The 22364-nt window shown below is 36.6% G+C and overlaps 1 protein-coding gene across 7 annotated transcripts; it reads left to right on the forward strand.

Annotated features, from left to right (window-relative positions):
* Positions 1-1353: 1353 nt before the first annotated feature.
* Positions 1354-19696, forward strand: LOC128532682 (microtubule-associated protein tau-like). 7 transcript variants are annotated; one of them, XM_053506758.1, is made up of 14 exons: positions 1354-1461; positions 2993-3156; positions 3949-4053; positions 4793-4987; positions 6367-7170; positions 11571-11935; positions 13012-13170; positions 13431-13530; positions 14052-14305; positions 14451-14543; positions 15437-15518; positions 15594-15694; positions 15960-16137; positions 18326-19696. In XM_053506758.1, exons 2-14 carry the CDS (start codon positions 3006-3008, stop codon positions 18328-18330), a joined length of 2592 nt encoding a protein of 863 aa, XP_053362733.1. In that variant the 5' UTR covers positions 1354-1461; positions 2993-3005; the 3' UTR covers positions 18331-19696. The 7 variants fall into 7 exon arrangements, with proteins under 7 accessions (XP_053362733.1, XP_053362735.1, XP_053362734.1 ...); XM_053506760.1 differs by having other exon boundaries at positions 11574-11935; XM_053506759.1 differs by having other exon boundaries at positions 6370-7170.
* Positions 19697-22364: the final 2668 nt, after the last annotated feature.

The raw sequence follows: 22364 nt of genomic DNA on the forward strand, positions 1-22364 counted from the left end.
AACTACCTATAAATTACTCCACTTTATTTTTTGTATATTGTTTATTATTGACAGTTGAGCTGTTCGAAATCCAATTACCACTAATACTTAGTTGTGTGCCAATAAATACTTTTACAATTACCTTTAACATTACTTTTAAATACTTTTATGAACATATTCGTGAATGAATTACAAAAAGGCTGTTTTACTAAAATTGTGAACAAGAAAGTGTGAGAAAACGAAGTGAAGTGCAATAAATGAAGTGCAATATGGTGGCCAGTTCATGTGTGAAAATGATTCATCATGCTCTCACAATTATCCTTTCACAATTTTAGCTCTGCAATATCCCTATGCCATCAGGAAAGTAAGGTAAAAGAACACATTCAGGTAGTCAGCTGACTTAATTTTATTGCCATATAATGTGCTGAGTCTAGACCTGACCAGTTGAAGCAACCCCAGATCATAACACTGCCTCCAGATGTTTGTAGAGTGGGCACTATGGCACTATCTTCATGGTGGGTGCTTCCCTTCTTACTCTGACAGGCCAATTCCTCTAGAATAAAGTAAATCTGAACTCATTAGACTGCATGATCTTTTTCAATTGCTTTAAAGCCTAATCTTTATGCTACTTAGCCATTTAAAGCATATTTTTATTGCCATTTGTTGTTTATTTGCTTGATGCAGGCCAAGTAATTTGACATTTTGGGTGTGTGTGTGTGGGGGGCCTGGAGCGTATAACAGGAGACTTATGGCATAAGGGTGGACAGGGTGCCAATCCATCGCAGGGCAACACATACACCACAGGCAATTTGGGAATGACAATCAGTCTAACCTGCATGTCTTTGGACTGTGGGAGGAAACTAAAGTACCTGGGGAAACATGCAAACTCCATGCAGATAGACCCGAGGTGGGAATCGAACCAGGACCATGGAGCTGCAAGGTAATAGTGCTAACCCCTACGCCACAGTGCCACAGTGCCACATAGCAATAAAGTATATTACGAAATAAAACTATATCCTGCTGCAGGTTACCAAATGAAGGCATTTCTCAATGTTTTCTTTGAGACACTTTTTAATATAAACCCTGTATCTTTTATTTACCAGCAAGAAAAAATGTATTATTTTAAAGAACCCCAAGTAGCTCATATACGACTTTAAATTGTATCCGGTAAATATTTAAGTGTACTGACAGGAAGCAGCTGTCATTACCGTAACGCGTTTGGGAATGTTGGGGCTTTTCCATTAGCTAGTCAGTGACGGCTTCGAACGCTGGCTCACCTCACGCGCGCGATGATTCCCAGCTGTGATTGGATGAATCCTGTAAGGGGCGGGGTTTTGTGTGTCTATGCGCGCACGTTCGTGTGTATGCGTGTATGGTACGTGTGTGTCTGTGTGTGTCTGCGGTCACACGGTTTGAACGCGGAGCTGCACCTGACCGTGAACGGAGACAAGCGCATCATTGCAGTTTTAAACTCTTTCCCTGGTGAGTGAATATTTAAACCTGATATCATCCATGAGCGTCGTGTCAGCAGTGGAAAATAACCAGAAAGGATGAAATAATCGATATGATGACCTGCTGAAAATGGATAAGCGTTAAATGGCTGATAATTTGGGGTAATGAAAGCATGGTGGTAATCAGGCGGTAATCGACGCTCGTGCGATGATGATGGGGGCGAATATTTTTGTGCGAGCTGAAAATATCTCACGAACGGGTTAATGATTATAAATGTCGCATGTTTAGTTTTATTATTAATATTATTACTGTTCACTCAACTCATCACTGAAGCGCAGACGTATTTTGGTTCATTATAGTGAAAGGATATGGAGGATGCTCTGGACAGATGTGCCTCTATGTGTTGTTGTTGTTGTTGTTGTTTTTACATTTTATGGCGATGGAGATGTTTTAGGCCTGGGTGATGACGTCACTGCCCCTCTATAGTCTCAGGATTTTGCGTGACATCAGAGGTCGGAAACTGCGCCAGAGAAGAAGCAGACAGCATGTCTGAGATTGAAACCCTACCATACAAACCTAATTTTTACAAATTATTGCAATTCTGCACACAACTTGCACTGAGTATTTTTGTTGTTGTTGTTGTTGTTGTTTATCACAGATCACATCTACACAATGTGTAGAATTTGTGTGCATATTATGTGCAGGGAGCACAAAGAGATGTGGTGCAGCTGTTTATAGTTCCACATGGTTTCATCTTTCATGGATCTGTCACGGCAAGGGTCAAAGATTTGTTTTTGTCTAAGTCCTCAAACAGCTTTCAGCTAATTCTAGTATCTAGCCCTATCATAATGATGCCACTTGCATAGATACAGCTGTGGCAATGAAACATGAAATTTTTTATTACTATATAATTTCTATAAATACCTTTATAGAAGTGGCTATTTCTAATAATTGCTGAGAGATTGTAAATGTGAGTTGCAGTTTATTCATGCATGATTGATTAAAATGCCATATGTCTTGCTTTAAATAGATTTGTAAGTGTTTTAACGTTTTTGTTTTTTTCACTTGTTTGTTTTTTTAGTCATTCTGATTTGCACTTTATTAATGGCTTTGGTTGAGCTCTAGTCTAGCCAAAATTGGATTGTTTGAGCTCATATTGATGTTATAATATTATATACTACAGCACGTATTGGTTTTGTTGCTTCTTTGTAATATTTCTGTCACAGAGTATTGCGACATTGATCATAATGACCAAGCATTTCTACCGAGTGTTCCCGGTGGTGTTTTGATCCATCACACTCAAGATGCACACAAGATCTGATAAATGTAATGCTTTGTTTATTGCAGACAGTTTTTTTATTTTGTAATGTCTTCATGTAGTTTACGCAGTTGAAATAGTAAACAGTATAAGCATAATATAATCATTTGCCCATATTGTCCAGCCCTTGTCATTTCTAATATGTAATTGAGCAATTTTTTTCAATTATCAGCTGTCCTAACATTTAATCTACTGCAAATGAGCAAATTAATATTTCGTTTGGTCGAAATCTCTGATTTTCAGCCTGAACAAGACAATGGACTATAAAGGTGATATTCATACAAATGGAACTCCCAAGTGTGGCCAGGACAATCTGTTAAAGAAAGATAATATGGCTACGGCAGAGGCAAGGAGTTTTGACATTAAAGTCGGTGACCCCATGGATAAAACTGATGGGAAAAAAGAAGGTATGGAAAGATCACACCTTTTTATTAATATACCTACAAAAAGTGAAAATTTCATAAAGACTAACTGCATGTTGTTATTTTTTCCCCTCATATGGACGTGTTAGGTTGTAATTACCCTACACTTACTTTTGCCAAGAAAATGCAGGTGCATTTGAAACCTTCTTTCTGAGGAAAGGTTCAGTTCAGGCAGAGGTTATACTCATACGCATTTGTTTTTATTGTTTTACTTAGAAGACATATGCTTTACTGATGATTGTATCATCAAGAACTTACAAACATGTATATGAATTTTAACTAGACCTTGCATATATTTTCTCCTCACTTGAAGAAAAAAGGGATAGTATATTGGTTCGGTGCACTCTGGCAGCACTACACCTATGGATAGCTCTATTGATTTTCTTCATTGTGACACACCTGACACAGACAGCGTGCAGCTGAAGATGATCACAGCTGCAGCTGAACTGAGATGGTCACAGCTGGTTTTGTAATAATAAAAAATTGCCCCATGGTCTTTTTCTGTCTACTCATTTCAGCAACACCCACCTCTGACTAACTCTCTTATTATAACTGATCATGGGTACGGATGGGCCCTGGTTTATTTTTGCCATGATTCTTCCTGCTGTGATTGACTGGGCACATGTTAATTTAGGTTGGCATGCAAAATTCATGAAGATAGCCATCTGATTAGGCCTAAAATATCGGTTTCACAAAACTCAATAAGCAGAGACTCTGTACAGTATATGCAATGGCAATTGTACAATGTTTATGTTTTCATTCCCTGTATTGTTTCAGACTCCAATGTAATTTCTGGATTATCTGTAGGGCAGATTGGGAGTCATTGCCAGGGTTCTATGGGAGAAAATGGCTTTGGTCAGATCTCTAACACTGACATGTTTGGTAAGGCCAACTGCTTCTGAAAATTATAAATAAATCTTCACTTAGTAAAGACATTATCATAATCAGAATTGCACTGCATCCAGAGCCTACCCTATGAACACTGCCCATGAGGTGGGAATGCAATAAAGGTGAAATGCCAGTTCATCACGGTGCACCATACACACATTCACACAAACATTTACACTTAGGGACAGTTTATATTAGCTAATCCATCTACTGGCATTGATTTTATTGAAGTTGGAGAAAATTCTGAGAAAACGCAATGTAGACATGGGAAGAATGGCCAGGAGCTCTGCACAGACCAGATCCTGAACAAACAGGGGGACCCTGTGCAACACTACCCATTGTGCCAGGGTGCTGTCCCAAAAATCAACAGTGTTTGACATAGTTCTAAAATTAACATTTTTATAATTTATGAAATTCTGTATAATTTAGTCTAAATAACATGCTCAATAAATGTTTATATATATAATTATTGACAATGGGAATGTCTGGTCAAAGGGCATACTATGAAGGAGGACAATGTACTGGTATTTACACTACTATGGTAAAGTTTTTAAAAAAGTCCCAGATTCTGTCCCCTAAATATACTCCTGTACTACTGTCTAGTTTGCTAAACATTTATCAAAACAATTCCTTTAAATGTTTTGTAAAAATTAATTACATTAATAGATGCCCCAACAGCATTTGCATGAAAGCTACTACCCTTGTGAAATATTTCTCCTGTTGTGCTCTGCAGGTTTCAGCCAGCAAGGAATGAATAGAAGTGCTAATATGAATGTGGGAATGGCCCCCTTTCAGCCCATTAAACCTCCCTCTATGGCTGAATCTCAGAAGACATCTATACTACATGCTAATGAACCACCCAAACCTTTCCTGGCCCCCAGTAAACCATCTGACACAAGCACTCACAATATCGTGGACAAACCTGCAGGTAAATTCCAACTCTACTTTATGTACCTACTACAGTGCAGACCTAAAAAACTTGCAGGTAAGATAGACGTTTAGTACTGTATTAACTAAACATTAACCAAACTGTTTCACCAATTCAAGCATGGTATTTAAGCATAGGTCACGGTCCCCTTTAAATAAACAAGATTATATTAATTTATTAATTTAAATTAGGGTTATATCACTTTAAAGTTTTAAGAACATTTACTAGATTTATCTCTATGAAGGACAACGGAATCACAATGTTTTAGTGCATTAGACTATACTGTACTGCTATTAGTGGAAACACACTATCAAACAGGGCTTATGAATACTATCACATGCTTCCTCTAAGAATTGTGACACTATCTGACAGCATCCAGCCGACATAACAGGTATTAGCACTATCTGCCCCTTCCATTTGCTTGAGCACACAGACGCCCATGATTGGCTCGTGTCACTGTGATTGATGTGAGACTGTGGATATGCTATCCTTCCAAGGGAACCTGTCTGCTCTTTAGAATCCCAGCATCTCCCAGGAATCAAACTGGCAATGTCTGGATGATGGAGGTGAACACACACTTTATCGTTGTGCCACTCGGGAGTCCCTAAACTCTTTTATTTACTAAATTAGTATGTGTTCAAAAAAAATGCAGTCTTGATAGAACCCACCAAAAATGTCCCAGCTGAATTTAGCTGTAGGGTGTACAGAAAAAGGTGTCTTTTTTTTATTTAAGCAAAGTAAATCTAAGTAAACTAAAGTTTAAATCTTGGCCTTGCCACAACCATCAAAACCAGTCTGTGCTCTCTAGGGGTGACATATTTGATTCTCTTAGTCAATTATGGGCATTAGGAAGTCAAACAATCAAAAATTTCTAAAAAAAAAAATTATCTAATTTTGCCACAGTAATTTTTTCATAGTGAATTAACTGAACATTCTGATCTCTGACATTAATACAGAGCTTTTAAACATTTACTTTTACATGTATCCACGTCCATGCTGGTCGGTTGGTTATTTATTTATACATTTCATCACATTTGTTTACTTTTAAATACTTCCGTACATCTTTAATATTAAAATATAAATATTTCTTTTGACTTAAAATTTATAGTTAGCTCTACACTGCAAAGTGGGTTTGACAGCTTCAAATTGTTTATGTTATGCAAGAATTAAAAAAAAAAATCTATTTAGTTGCAAATGTTGAATATGTTAATAGACATTATTTGTGTCTTTATGATGTTAGGGGCCTTTGGTGAATAGAACACAAATATTGTGTTTCTTTGCCCTTTATGTATTGGTGATACATTTTTGATTCCAACTGTTCAAAAGTTATTTGCATGATAAAAAAAATGATAATTCCTATTCCTCTGTGTAAAATCAAGAAGTATCCTCCTGGACAGGACAGGCCATGCTCACCCATTCGCCCATCAAGGCAGAGCAGAGTCCTTTTGAACTTTTGGGTTACCAAGGGGTTCCGCATAAAGATGCCACATCAGATGGTGGGTCAGATGAAAATGTACAGCAGAAAAGAAGGGAATGTGAAACTAGAGAAGAAGCATATGGTCTCTTGGAATGCCTAAGATCTCCTGAGAAAACCCATTTAAAAAGCTCTGACCAAGAAGATTGTTCAGTCCCTGATAATGGCGAAAACTGGAGGAGCGAAATTCGAGAATGGGGTGGTGGACGGATCCAGGCAAAGAAAAGTAAGGGTAGAAAGAAGCTCCCTGAAGAGTGGGCCAATTTACCAAGTACAGGGTGCCCCTCTCCTCCTACTGACCCACTTACTCCAAAGGACATGGATACGATTATTTCTGACATGTATGAGGTCAATGATAGTCCTACTATTATTAAGCAAGAGGGTTCATTGCATTCTTGCACAACTACTCTTCAGTCGGCCATTCCAGTCACTATAAGTCAGGAGATTACCACTTCGTCGCCTAACAACCTTGATCAATCCAAAAGCAATCAAAACTTAACCCCAAATCTTACATCTGGCCTTGACACTACTGTACATGCCATCTATAGCCCACATACAGCCACCAGCTCCTTCCAGAACAATTCATCTGTACATGGTCCCTCCTCATCAGACCACTCCAGCATTGTAGTAAACCAAAATTCTGAAGATCCTGCTTCCCTCACTACTCAAACAATGCATCTGGAACCACCAGTGGCAAAGTCCCACCAAGGTTGGTGAAGAATATAGTGCATGGCTCAAAGAAGTGGACCCCCTTCTGCTTAGATATGGCTGTAATTGATTGGAGTACTATAAGCACTTGATTTAACTTATTGTAAAATATATCCATGAAAGTTAAGTTAAACTTGAATGAAAACCTCCAGTAATGAATTAACCCCAGGAACTTTCCTGAACTGTCAGCTAACCTAGATACTCTTCATTCTTGTGACTGCACAAATTTCTTTATAGTTGCAATTTAAACAATGGATAATACAACACAAATTATGGGAAAAGTGGGGAGTCTTTTTTTAGATTTTAATAAAATAAAACCTAAAAGACTCTTAAATCACACAATATTTCATTCATAATAGAATGTAGAGAACATAACAAATGTTTAAACTGAGAAACTTTACAATTTTATGCACAAAATGAGCTCATTTCAATTTTGATGTGTGCTACAGGTCTCCTTATCTTTTCAAAACAGATGGAAGATGTCTGGGCATTAAGGTTATAAGTTTATGGAGTTTTGGTGTTGGAATTTGATCGCATTTTTTTCTAATATAGGTTTCCAGCTGCTAAAGAGTGCATGGTCGTCTTTGACATATTTTTTGACATAGTGTATGTGGACTATAGATGTACCAAATGTTCTCTATAGGTAAAAAAAAATCTGGACTGCAGGGAGGCTAATTCAACTCTCAGACTCTTCTACTATCCAGCCATGCTGATGTAATAGCTAAAACCTTTATATACCTTTTAGCATTCAACATGTAAGCTGCTCATACCGTATGCCCTTATGCAACCTCATACGTTCAGAGAGGCTGGCTTTTGAACTGAAGAGTCATAACATGCTGGAAGTTCTCCCTCTTCTTTAGCCCGTAGGACACGGCGTCATGATTTCCAACAAGAATGTAAAATTTGGACTTATCTGACCATAGAACACGTTTCCACTTTAAAACAGTCCATTTTAAATGAGCCTTGGCCCACAGGACACAATGGCACTTCTGGACCATGTTCACATATGTCTTTCTTTTTGCATGATAGAACTTAAGTTGGCATCTGCAGATGGCGCATCGGTTTGTGTTTACCAACAGTGGTTTCTGGAAGTATTCCTTGGCCCATTTAGAAATGTCAATGAGACAGTCATGCCAATGAGTAATGAGGGCCCAAAGACCACGGGCATCCAACAAAGGTCTTCGGCCTTTAACCCTTATGTACAAAGATTTCTCCAGTTTCTCTAAATCTTTTGATGATGTTAGGCACTGTAGATGATGAGATTTGCAAAGCCTTTGCAATTTGAAATTGAGGAACGTTGTTTTTGAAGTATTCCACAATCTTTTTATGCAAATTGGAGAGCCTCTGCCCATCTTTACATCTGAGAGACATCCCTGTAATAGCTAATCATGTTATAGACCTGATGCTAGATGTTCTACCAGCTGACCATCTTTTGAAAAATTCTTTGTTGCCCCATCCCAACTTTTTTAAAACCTGTAGCAGGCATCAGGTTTGAAATGAGCTCATTTAGTGGATAAATGTGTAACATTTCTTTATTGAAACATATGTCATGTTGTCTGTTTTCTATTGTGAATAAAACATTGATGTGATTTGAAAGTCTTTTAGTTTTCATTTTATTAAAATAAAAAAATAAAAAAAACGTCCCAACTTTTCCAGGATTCGGGTTGTATAAAGTAGTTCCTCAGAATAAAAAAAAAAAATGCTGCAGGAGTTTAATCTTAGGGTTCAATTAGATCCAGATATCACTATAGGGGTTAATTAAATACTGGGGATTTATCTATTCTTATATTTTATATAACTCACTGCTAACATCAGTCAAAAATCTCTCCTGAAGCAAAAAGTGGGATTGTGTCATGTCATTGGGTGTTCAACCTCTGTTCACCTGCAGTAGTTTTAACTGAAGTCACTGAAGTCAGTCATTTATTGAGGGTCTAATTGATGGTCTTATTGAGGGTAATACAAATATGATTCTTGATTTAGTTTTTCTTTGCAAGTGTATGTTTTACTGGTCATATGCAGAATGGCTAACTGACATGTTCAGAGGAGAGATTGTGAATATATATTGGTAAAAGGATGCTGAGGTTGGAACTGCCAGGCAGGAGGTCTAGTGGAAGACCAAAGAGGAGATTTATGGATGTAATGAGAGAGGACATGAAGTTAGTTGGTGTGAGAGAAGAGGATGCAGAGGATAGGGTTAGATGGAGGCAGATGGCTTGCTGTGGTGACCCCTGAAAGGGAACAGCCAAAAGACAAAGAAAAATAAGATGCAGAATGGCTAATTTAATACATGTCAATAGCCAACATAGCAGAAATAGTTATATTGCCTAATAAATGTTAATTTGTCTACTTCTTCAGTGTCAAATGGTAGTTGAAGAACAGTATTCACTTTCCAATTCTGTATATGTGACCTTGATTAGTTAGAAAAAACATTCCTTGGAACAGGTTATAACCTTATAAAAATGAGTATAACAGTATAATATTTGGACTAAAAATATGAGTAGAGCTCATCATCATTGGATACTGATTCAGAAAATGATGGAAAATTTAAATTATGCATTTTTTAATTAAGATTAAGATTGGGATTACAAATCAAATGCAGCAAATCAAATGCGGTGTGTGAATGGTATGACTTCCAGTGACTGTGTAGAGGACAGATGATTTTCACACCTGTGAGCAATTGAAAAACGAATTAAACAAATATTACATTGGGTGACACCTAAAATAACTCTTTCTTTAGATACAGAACTTGCTAGAAGTCTGTTTCATGTAGACTCAGAAGCTTTGAACTAAATTTAAGATAAATTGAATTGTTGAACTCCCTGTGATGCATGAGTGATTAACACAGTGCTGTATGAGAGATACTGTATTTCCTGTATTGAGTCCTATTGACCAAAGTGTAAATGTCATTGATGGTCATTTATACAGGAAATGTTTCTGGGTAAATTTCTGACTGGTAATCTTCATTTGCTGATACTTACTGCATGTAATATAATGCCAGTGCTGTCATAATGCACAAGCTGCTGTTCTTGCATTATATAAGACTATTTTTTGAATAACAGCAAACTCCCTTTTTTTCCTGCAGCTTTTCCTGTATGAGCTTTTTTTAAATTATATACATTTTATTAAGTGCTACTCTTTCCAAAGCCTGTTCAGATGAGAATTATTTTTTTCATGTGATGACCTCATTATTAAAGAGAAAATATTTATACAAGTTAATCTTTTAATAATGATATACCATATTTTGTTTTCTCATTTGCTTTATGGATTGCATTATTTGATGAATTCTTCATGTAAAAAAGGTAAGATATCTCACAATGTACTGTAGTATTGTGTTTATTATAACCTTCTGCCAAATAAAGCTTTATTTGTGACCCATCATATTAAGTCAGGTATTAAGTCACACAGGTTAGTTTTGCGCTATGGCCAGTAGTGTGCAGTAGGTGAAATGTATAAAATTTTTAATTTTGGCAAAAAAAAATTGTTGATAAATAACTAATTTTCCTGATACTTCAACAGAATTGAGTTTTCATCTTACACATTGTTTTAAAGCACTTTATTGAATCCTTAACCCACAACTGCTCAGATGTATGATGAGATAAAATGTGGATAAGGGCGTCTATGAAATGTTGTTAAAAATAACTATCCAAGCTGCTAACTCTATTTCATTATATAACTGTGCTGCTGGCAAAGATATTTTTAGGATAGCAGAGAAATCTTGGTATCAAAAGAGGCTCAGGGTTCCTTCTTTGTTACTACAGTACATCACAGAATCCTCATTTAAATATTCTATTAATAGGATTTCAGAGGTCCTCCTCATTAAAAATAAATAAATAATTTTTAAAAAAAAACTCACACTGGCCATGTCTCAGCAACCGGACATGATACAGTAATAAATCTGGCATCAAATTTAAGCTTATTAAACGAGGGAACTGAAAATGTGTTTAACTCAAATCACCCGACAATGTGACTTAATACTTGCTTTGATGTGGTTGGTTACAACAAATTATGGATCTGAATGAGTGGGAATTTGAGTTTCATGAAATTTTTGCCACCAAGGTGAGTTTTGCAGCACATACAGACCCAGTATAAGATCGCATAGTATAATTTATACTCTTTATATATAACTTTATAACTCCACTCTATAATTGGTGGCTCAGTGGTAGGCTTCTTCTATGCCCTATGGAAGACCCAGGTTCAATACCCAGCCATGGTGCTACACCACTGGCAATATTGCATAGAGATTATGTATTCTTAAAAGTGTATTTCTGTGAAACATGACCTGGTCCTGACATATGGGAGATGCTATTGTCTTGACTGATGAACCATATTAATATAATGTAGTAAATGTACTCTGATCACATTTTATTAACAAGTTCTTTCTCTTTTTTTTTTTATAAAAAGAAGACACTACTGCAAAAGAGAAGATAGAAAAAATTGACACTTCACCCAAGACAGATGTTTTGAACACACTTGTAAAAGCAAGCACGAATGAAAAGACAGAGAAGACTGACAACAAAAAAATGGATAATATGGGCAAGATTCAGGAGACAGAGAAACAGGACTCTAAATCTGAGAAGAACGGAAATCTTGAAAAAATGAGTAATCTTCAAGAGACAAAAAAGGATATGAAGGACGAGAAGAAAAATGGTGTTGAAAAAGTGGATAAGATGATCAAAAATGAGAAAAATGTGAAGGCTGCCAAAGAGACCAGCAAAGGTCCTGCAGCTAATGGAACCAAAGATTTGATCAGTCCTGATAATGTTAAGGTATGTTTGGAGAAAGGACATAAACCTATAAGGTCTTTTGATTGTGCAGATTAACAGAACACAGTTGTGAGAATAAAAAAAATGACCTTTATTTCTGTACATAATTCCCTGCTACACTAATACCATAATCGGACTGCTTGCTTCACGTCTAAAATTCTGGCCTCTCAGAAACTCCTTTAATAGACCAAATAAACGGAAATTGCTTGCAATGTCAGGACTGTACAAGGACTATGCAAGTCCAGTATGTTGATGGGAACAATTGAAGTGTGGCCCTCGGCCACAGTCGTCTTTCATGGATGTACAGCCTTATTTTAACCAATTCTAATGTTTTGCTGTGTCTGGGCATCTCATCACCGTAGTCTTTCTGTATCAATGGTTTTACACCTTCACTACTGAGAAACTTCAATTACAAGTCCCAGTTTAACTGTTTGACAGTTTGTAGCTATATGTGTATATGTCTTTTGATTTACAGTTGAACCATGGATTGCGAGTAACTTGGTTTTGTGAGACAAGCAAAATTTTGTAATAAATTTTAAATTGACAAACGAGCGAGTATTATGCATGTGCTTCATCTGCCGAGCATCACATAATTACAACTAAGCCAATGGTTCTTCTTTCTCTGTGCTATCGGTAATCGGTTCCCATGCTTAGTCTCAGTGCGCAGTAATGCAAATTAACCTGCACAGAATTGCGACAGCAGTGTTTCCGTTTGTGTGTGTGGGGATTTGTGCTCTGTCGGGATTATTTTCAAAGGTAAAGTGCAGGTTAATTTTTTTTTTTTACTTTATATTTTGTATTAATTATTTCCATATGAATATTTTTGGGTTGTGGAACGAATCATCAGATTTTACATTATTTCTTATGGGGAAATTCGCTTTGATGTATGAGTGTTTTGATATACTGTACAAGGAACAAATTATGCTTGTTTTATAATTATGCTTGTTCTTCCAGGAACAAATTATGCTTGCAATCCAAGGTTTAACTGTATTTTGTTGATTTATTACATAGGAGATTGTACTAAAATATATTTTTATTCACTATGTTTGCATATGGATATTATATGAAAACAAATGCAGACAAACAAACAGAATTCAATCAAACCAAGCTCACATTCCACTGGAGAAAATTCCAGTGCCCTTACCTCCAGTTCAGGAAAAAAAGGCCCTGTGGCTAAGAAAACATCGCCGACTGGCGCCAAGAAGCCTCCTGGAATCACGTCTACCCATGAGGCAAAGGTGATTAAACTTTTTTTTCTTTTTTTAATTTTTTTTTTTCTGTAGTTTTTTGGGCATGACAAAGGCTTCTAACCCAAAAAAGTAATTGAGGTTAAATATCATAATATAAAATTATATACTTAATATATAAAAGTTAAATATAAATAAAAAAAAAACAGGGGTTATTTAAAAAAAATTATGTAGTCTAAATGCATTGTTTTTACATAGTTATGTAAAGAAACATGAAGCTCAGATGCCAAAGTATTTCTTATTCATTTCAGACCTCAGGGAATAGTACTTCAGCCCAGCGGAAGCCTCCAGTTCCAAAGTTCAATGAGTCTTCAAAAGGTTCATCTGGTACCAAGACCAGTAACTCCTCAGGTATAATAAAAAATCAGAAAGAAGGCTTAATAAATCTTAATAAAAGGCTTAATGCCATTTATTTTTTATGGCATAATTCTGAATTATCCAGTACATTCAGGTCATCAGCTGATGTCATTTTATTTCCAAATAACATTTCTGAGCCTAGACCTGACCAACTAAAGCAACTCAAGATCATATCATTGCCTCCATAGTGTTACAGTACAGTCTGCAATATGCATTCTAGGTGCACCCATTTTTACCCTGATGCACCCATTGCTCAGCGCTAGGGTCAAGCTGAACTCATCAGGCATCATGACCTTTTTCCATTGCTCCAAAGTTGTGGTTCTTTTATGCCCACACAGCTGTTTAGCCCCAATGCTGTGGGTTTTCATCACATTGTGTGTGTGGAAATGCCCTTACTATTAAACATATCTCTGATTTCTTCTGCCAGTTTTTTTTTTAACAATCCAGCTTCACCGAGCGCTTAAGTGATATCTGCTATGTTTTGAATATTTTCTCTTTTATTCTTCTTGCAAAAGTTAAAACTTTACTGAAGAAGACCTCTACAAATGCAGCCAGCGCACCAGCTACCCCAGCCACTGATCCAGCCCCTCGTCCCTCTCGCATCACCAAACCACCTGTGCCCAAGCAGGTGCCCCTGCCAAAGAAGCGTCCAGTGCCACCAACACCACGGAATTCTCGAATCCCTAATACACCCCGGCCTGATCTAAAGAATGTATCCTCAAAGATTGGCTCCACAGACAACATGAAGTACCAGCCCGGTGGAGGCAAGGTACAGTGGAGCACATAACAGTTCTTTCCAGCAACTACACAGTAAAAATCAACCAGTAATTCAAAAGAGATTTAGCTATATGCATATAAAAATGTATGCTAAACTTTATGAACTCTTAAATGATTTAACAACTCTATTTGTAAAGGTTCAGATAACACACAAAAAAATGGATTTCAGTCACATCACCTCACGCTGTGGCTCTAAGGACAACATCAAGCATGTCCCTGGAGGAGGAAATGTAAGTTTTAATATCCTGTAAGCCATATTCTGTGAACACACTTGCAAGTATTTCTTAACTTTTTTAATATTTTAAGGTTCAATAATTTATTAATACTTAACCTAGGTGGAATTTAAATCATTTTAAGGTCATAATGTGTGTGTCTACACACACCGATCAGCCTTTACACTAACATCACCACCAGGTGAATTGGATAACATTTATTATTAATTATATACCAGTTAAACCTGACCAATGGTTGTCTATGCCTATGGGGACCAAATAACAACTTGTATGGTCCAGCACAAACTGATGAAAAAAGTCAATGTTAGCAATGGAAGAACGGTACGAGAACACCCAGTGCATTAGCGCCTGCTGTATCTGAGGCTTAGCAGGCAAAGAATTCAATGTTGTTGAACTGGCCTCCAAATTCCCCATAGCCTAATCCGATTAAGCATTTATGGAATGTATTAGACAAACAAGTCTGCCGCATTGGGGCCCACCCCACAACCCACAGCACCCAAATGACCATCACTAACATCACAGCACACCCCCAGAGTGGGAAGTAATAAAGTAATGCCCCAAAGGGCCAGAGCTGCCCATGCGACACAAAGGAAACCTACACAGTATTGGGCTTACATGACTTAAATTTTAATGTTATGGCTGATGGGTGTATGTAATATAAAACAATCACCAAAAGGCACAATTCAAAATTCTTACAGGTATAACATTAGCATTTTTTCTCCTTGAGCTAATATTTTTCTTGTTTCCATTTTAAATCAGTTATGAAACATCAGTGAGGAACAATTAAGGCTCATTTTCAAATTTTTAATATTAAGAAAAAGACACAGAAAGCTAAGAGTTATCTGTATTTTGACAGAGAGCTAATGCCATCTTAATGTAATCATTTTCAGGTTCAAATTCTGACTAAAAAAGTTGATTTAAGCAAAGTGACCTCAAAATGTGGGTCCAAGGACAACATTAACCACAAGCCAGGTAAGAGAGAACATTATTGATGATGTGAAAATACTGTATGTATATTTAGTTCTCCTAACCGCTTGGCCAAAATAGGTGGTGGTAATGTAAAGACTGAGTCGCAGAAGAGCAAGACCAATTCTAAAATGGGATCAATGGACAATGTGGACAAAGAGCCAGGAGGTGATCATGCTGAGGTAATGAAAATCAGAACACTACGCTTTCACTGAAATCTAAAAAAAATTATTTTTAAGGATATAAACTGCTTATGGATTATTTTAGTCAGCTAACTAAAGCACGAGTGAACTTATGTAAAATAATATTATTTGAAATGTATTAATAATTATTTTGCATTTTAAAAAATGCACCACCTAAAATATAAACACAGTTAATTGAACTCAATTAACTGTGAAAGACTAAAACTGAAAGCCAAAAAAAAAAATATTTTGAATCTAATTCCAGGGGGTAGGGGATCAACCTAAAGAAAGCCCACCTGCACCTGCAAACCCACCTATTCAGACCAGTGGAGGGATAATGGAGATGGGGCTGAAAGACAGCACTACTGTCCCGCCACCAGCACCCTCTGAAGGACAGGGGCTCTGGAATTCTCAAAGTCAAAACAAACAAATCCCTGCCACAAGTAAGGACATTTCATTACAAATAATTTTTCATTAAATGTACATAAGCTGTTGTCAAGAGATTTTGTTTATTATTATACTGATTCACCAATTTGATGGACAGCAGAGTGCTAGAACATACAGGTCCTAAGAGGGACTCATCCAAACATTGATATCAAAAGTGTCTCAGATTGGCTCATTTATTAGGCTAAGATTTGTTGGATAATGGACTCATTTGGGAGCATATGCAAGTTAAAACAGCAATGGACCAAGAATTTTGCCCAGAGGGAATCTACTGTATAAGCAATGCAAAATTTATCTGATTTAAAGTTACCAATAGAAACTGAAAGTGAATTTCTAGTGAAATAAGAAGAGACCAGATCTGTTCCTTTAAGGCCTAAACAGTGGTTAAGGCATTGAAGAAGAATCATATGCACAACCATATTAAAGGCTGCACTAAGGTCAAGAATGATCAAAATAGAAATGTTAAGAGGTATAAAAGAGGTCCCTCTGGTCATTACACCTTAACTACCCTCCCTAATCTCTCCCACTGTTTCTTCTTAACAATTCTCCTCTCCCACACTCACTAACAACTCTCCCTCCTACTCTCACCTTCTCCAGTGTTTATGTAATGAACCTTTCACACAGAGGAGGACTCTTTTGACCCTGGAGGATAAAAGTATGAAGAGCTTACCAACTTTACTAAGACTGAAGAAAATACTTGGTTAAGTGGTTAAATGTTTCAAGAAGTCCAGTTGGTATGACTCAGCTCCCAGATAACATAAAAAATGGACACTAGACCAATGGCAAACTGTCCTGATTTAAGATTTTTGGTTCTAACCACTGTGTCTTTGTTAGATGTAAAATGGGTGCTTTTCTAGGGACACTGTTGGTCACTTGTCAAAGTTGAGGGCACACAACCAGCATGGCTACCACAGCATTTTGCAGTGGCATGCCATCCCATCTGGTTTGCACGAGTGGGACCATCATTTAATTTCAAACGGAACAATGACCCCAAACACACCTGGACGTTATGTAAGAGCTACTGTATTTGTCTAAGAAGGAGAATGGTGGAATGCTGCATCAGATGACCTTGCCTCTAGAATGACAATCCAATTGAGAGGGTTTGGGATGAGTTTGACCAGAGAGTGAAGGAAGAGCAGCCAATAAGGATTCAGAACCTTTGGAACTCCTTCGAGATTGTTGGAAAACCATCCCAGGTGACTGCCTCATGTGGTTGACCTAGAGAATTCCAAGAATGTGCAAAGCTATCATCAAAGCAAAATGTGGCTACTTTAAGGATCTGAATATATTAAACATATTCTGGGTTATTTAACAGATTTTTGTTGATTACACAATTCCATATTTTTCTGTCATAATTTCTGTTTCTTCAGTATAAATATGCAATGTTGAAAACAATAACCTAAGAAAAGCCATTGATTAAAAATCTGTGTCCAACCATTTGACTGGCACTGTATCTCAAGAAAATTATATACCAAATAAGTAAAAAATTAGGGCAAGAACTTACCAGGCATTAGGTCATCAATAGTCAGTGTTGCAGAATTAAGTGCAGCACTTCCTCTTCTTTCTGCTACTCCCATTAGGGGTCCTCACAACAGATCATTTGTCTCCATTATTCCTTCTTGCAATGTCTTATATTAGATGAGGGCAAAATTGGTGTGCTGGTAGAATGGCACTGAGTGGAGGAAGAGTGATCGATCCAACAGTAAAATGGCCCAATGTTATTCATAATATTGTAGGTTGGATTTTTGGGGTTAAGGTGTAAGGACCTATCCAATGATGAAAACTTCAAAGCACTTTTCTAAGTCACTCTGGATATGAGCATCTGCCTAAATGTAAATGAATGTATGTTCATTTTGACCATCACTGTAATCATTTCTCTTTTAATTGGGCTATACTGATTTCTTGGTTATATTTTCACATTTTACAGTACTTTAAATGAGATAATTTAAGCAAAATGCTATGAACTGCCAGTGTAATTTGGGTAAATTTTGTTTTGACAAAACACAATTACATATAAATTTCTAATCAAATGCATACTAATCCTGACATTTTGGTAGTGCCACTAACATTATTTAAATCATTCTTTCAAGAATTCCACTGATTTTCCAAGTATTAGCATTTACAAAATGCTAATTTTTATGAACAAGACCAACAATTGACTATCTTGTGTTATATTTTCGTCTTCAGACTGAATCTTACAAGCTGAGCCTCCAACGAGATGCAACAAGCTTACAAAGAACCGTGGCACCAGTATCATCTCCTGGTTCCTTCCTGAGTGGCAGCCACCTTTCACCCACAAGGCATTTGCAGTGTTTCTCTGAGCTCCACAGTATCTTTTGTGTCAACCTAGCCCGTTGCACATCGTAGCTAGGAAATGGGCTCGAAACAATTACTCTAACACAAAACATCCAAACCACAGTCATGCCATTATCAGCCACCCTTCTCTTCTTTGACCATCTTCTCTTTTTCCTCAGATATGCACAGATTGGATCTTAACACAGGGGTTCAGCAGGTTTGTAGTCTCATGGTTTCATAGCCAGCTTGATTTCAGTGTGTAGTGCTGGATGGAAGCCATATTCGGTCATACTGCAAACTAAACGAAAAAATTGAATGCATTATGCTCCTTTCTGCTTTACAACTGAAGTAAAAGGGTCAAAATAACCAACATAATTACAGCATCAAGTGGTGGAATCTTAAAATATAAATAATGCATTTCCCCAAATGTTTTGCTTTCAATATATGCGTAACTTATATGAACTCCCATATAAATCTGTGAGAACAAAAAGTAGAAGATATATACACCACAGGTTTACTCTGAGCCAGTATTTCCTATCCCATTGGCTGCACATCTTCCAATTGAAACTTTTATGGAGTCACTAAGGAGCCTATGTTAAAGCATGCCAGAAATTATGTTTACTCCATCTAAATTAAGGAAATTATGGAATAGGTTAATTTGATTAGTGAGACAGTTAGATTTCACCATAATTACATAATGCAGTGATTATTTTAACCATGGTTGTATTACTATTTAGGTAATGCAGGCTTTCTAAACACAAGGACAAACACCTTCACCATGAACCTATTTATTGTAGTGCAGCGACCTGAAAGAAAGAAAAAAAAACAGCTTACTGAGGGGCGTTTGAAGAAACCTGAGCTAAGGCAGCATCGAACAGGGAAATTATTTAATAGTGCATATTGAGAGGGCAAAATCAGTATTGGTTTACTGAGGCCAAAGATCCACTTTTTCCGGTTTTTTTTTTCCAGGCATGTTCCTTGGTAAAATATTTACTGTGTTGAATTTTACTTTAATATGGTGAGAATTCGATTACACAGATTCATTTTTATAAGTGAAAGGCATAAACATTTTGTTAGATATGCTGAGAAGCACAATATGGGGTTATGAAATACCTGACGTTTGGAAGAAAGATCATGCCTGACCTGCTACCATCCTCCTAATTCATTTCTTATAACTTACTTGCCATCTGTGACAAGATTAACGCATCCGGCACCTCTCTGTCTCGAAATTCTCCCCCCTTCCGCTTGCAAAAAAAAAAAGAAGATACTTAAACGTGTAAACATCTAGTGAAACAAATCTGGCCAGATGATTGAAATTCTGCATGACACTTTGGCCTTGCAGATGATTCACCATTCAGTATATGTGTATTATTTAATGTTTGTGAGCAAGCCTGTGAATATAACCAGTGACATGATTATTCAGTACTACAGTATGTGTACATGCCTTTGTGCCTAGTGTGCAGTGCGTGTGAATAGTGTACAAACAGTGTGCAGTGATCACATGTATTCATGCATACAGTCTTATTTTATGGATGATCTCATTCATAATGGCTAGCACGAAAGCTAATATAATAGCTGCACCTTAACAAGACATACAAACAAACCAGTTCGTACTGTGCATAATGATACTGACTACTGTAGAAAAGGCAATGAAATGGCTTTAATTTACAGTATTATAATCTATACAGTAGTTTGGTATTTACAAAAGAATATTTGTGCAATTTTTCCTGTCGTTTTGGTGACAAGTCAAAGGAGTGCTTTTCTATTAGAATGCTGCACAAGGTGCAAGGCAGTGTAATGTCCTGGATATATTTAGTATACACAGTATGACAAGACAATCCATTTTTTTGGTATTTTATATTGCATTTTGTAGATCAGCATGCTTCGCAAACGTAAACAGCAATAACTTGTGTGCTTCTGATAGAACATTTATCCAATTTCTTTTCCGGTATACCTGCACATCAGAACACCTGAGAAACTGCTTTTTTTTTTTTTTTTGCTTTACCATTTTAAAGACTCCCACATTTCAGCACAAGTATTAGAATAACACACTGTATATATGCTGCTATATTCTTAAATAAGCACCAGTACATCATACCTGATGTCACGCTAGTTTGTGGTCAGTGAAAACGCTAACTTACTGAAAACTTGCTTATCCACTTCTACAAGCACAACAAAACTGAGCAAGGTACAGTAGTAACACATCGACGAGGTACACATCACTTTCATGAAATATTCTCAGTGTAAATGTGGTGTTGGATATATTGAAACATCTTGAAGAATCCGGGCTTTGCTATACTGTATTTTAGGAATCAGGCATGATCATTCACTGTTCAAATATAATTCATGGCATTGTTTCGGGCTACGCTTTAGCTAAGCGGGTGCAATTTAGCTAGAGTTGCCTACAATCACCAAACAAATCCACAAATTGCCTATGAGGTCTCGCAGATTTGATCAAATATACCCTGAAATTGTCAGTTTGTTAAATACAGTAAGGGTGTCACTGTTGTGTTCAGGTTGGACTTGAAGCCTGAAATTAGGACAAATAATTTTAATAATATATTCATCCAGAAAATACACTGTTCAATGCTGTTGGTGATTAAGATCAATAATTAGCTAAGGATGCAAAAAAAAAAAAAAATTTTTTTTTCCTTTTTAATGTGTGTGTGGCAGATGATTCTGACAAATATCATAATGGTATAAATGTTTTTTTTTTTTTTTTTTTTTTGAGTAAAACAAAATCACTTCCAGTAAGTTCCAGTTTATCCATCCCAGTATTGAAATTCTTTAGTAATTTATTGTCTTGCATTCCAAGTTATGCATGCCAAGTTTCCTTTGTTAAATAAATTCTACTGTGTAAGTAAAAGCTAATTTCTGTGATTCAACACAGAAATATTTAATGACTCGTGGGACGGACAGAGCCACTTGCCCCATATGACCAAGGCCAACAGATTACTGATTGTCTAATATATGTTCAATATGGAGGCAATGTGTGCTCCTGAAGTAGATAACCTTAAATATTATACAGCAATAAGAATAATAATAATAATACAATATTTGTATCCCAGCTTGGAATGTAATTTAATCTTTTAGTATATGATTTAGAGATTTACAGAGGCATGATCAGAGTTACAGCATATTGCTCTTAATATCCACTCACCTGTTTAGGGGGAATCATTAGGACTCATGACAGGCAGATGTGTCCTCGAGTGTCCTTTAGGAAACAGAAGGAGTCATATTCTGGTAAAAGACATTAAAGCCCAACAAAAGTGGTCGCCATCACCTAATGCTTCTGATACATAGAGGTTTGACAGCATTAGTGAGTTAATATTGTCTGTGACATAAAACCATAGTCTCACAGTGGATTGTAATGTATAAAATATAAGAGTGTTATTAGGTGGCTCTAGTATGTGTATGGGCTCAGTGTTTACTTGCTATTTAACTCTGTGTTAGACATCAGTTTTGTGTTGGATATATTGATTATTGATTTAAGCTGTTCTGTCTATGAAATGTGTACTCTTTGTAGTGATTGTCAACGATTGATGTAAAAATTAATCAATAAAATGGCTAGCAAAAAAATTCTATTCAATCTTCTATTGCATCAACATACACAATGGGATGAAATAGTATACAAAACCTATTGTATACTTAATTTTATATTCAATAATTCTGCATCAAATATTTCAGTTAAGGAAATGAAGCATTGCAAAAATATATTCCTCGTCTGTATATACTATAGTAAGGTTTGGTAGCATCCTTACATTAAAATATTACACCCTAATACCCATCGGTCGCCTCTACATTGCACTGCCTGATTGCTGTGTGACTTCCACCAATAATCAGGCACTGCACATGTACAGATGCTCTCCATCTTCTGAGACCCACTACCTTGGTTTAAATCATGTATTGACCACACACCAATAAAGTCAAT

Source organism: Clarias gariepinus, chromosome 11 (assembly GCF_024256425.1).
Source record: "Clarias gariepinus isolate MV-2021 ecotype Netherlands chromosome 11, CGAR_prim_01v2, whole genome shotgun sequence".
Classification (NCBI taxonomy): domain Eukaryota; kingdom Metazoa; phylum Chordata; class Actinopteri; order Siluriformes; family Clariidae; genus Clarias; species Clarias gariepinus.

Coding starts and splice junctions, on each gene's coding strand:
- LOC128532682 (XM_053506758.1), top strand. CDS start 3,006: ATGGACTATAAAGGTGATATTCATACAAATGGAACTCCCAAGTGTGGC. Junction 13,531..14,051: donor CAAGACCAGTAACTCCTCAG/GTATAATAAAAA, acceptor TTCTTGCAAAAG/TTAAAACTTTACTGAAGAAG. Junction 15,519..15,593: donor CAACATTAACCACAAGCCAG/GTAAGAGAGAAC, acceptor TGGCCAAAATAG/GTGGTGGTAATGTAAAGACT.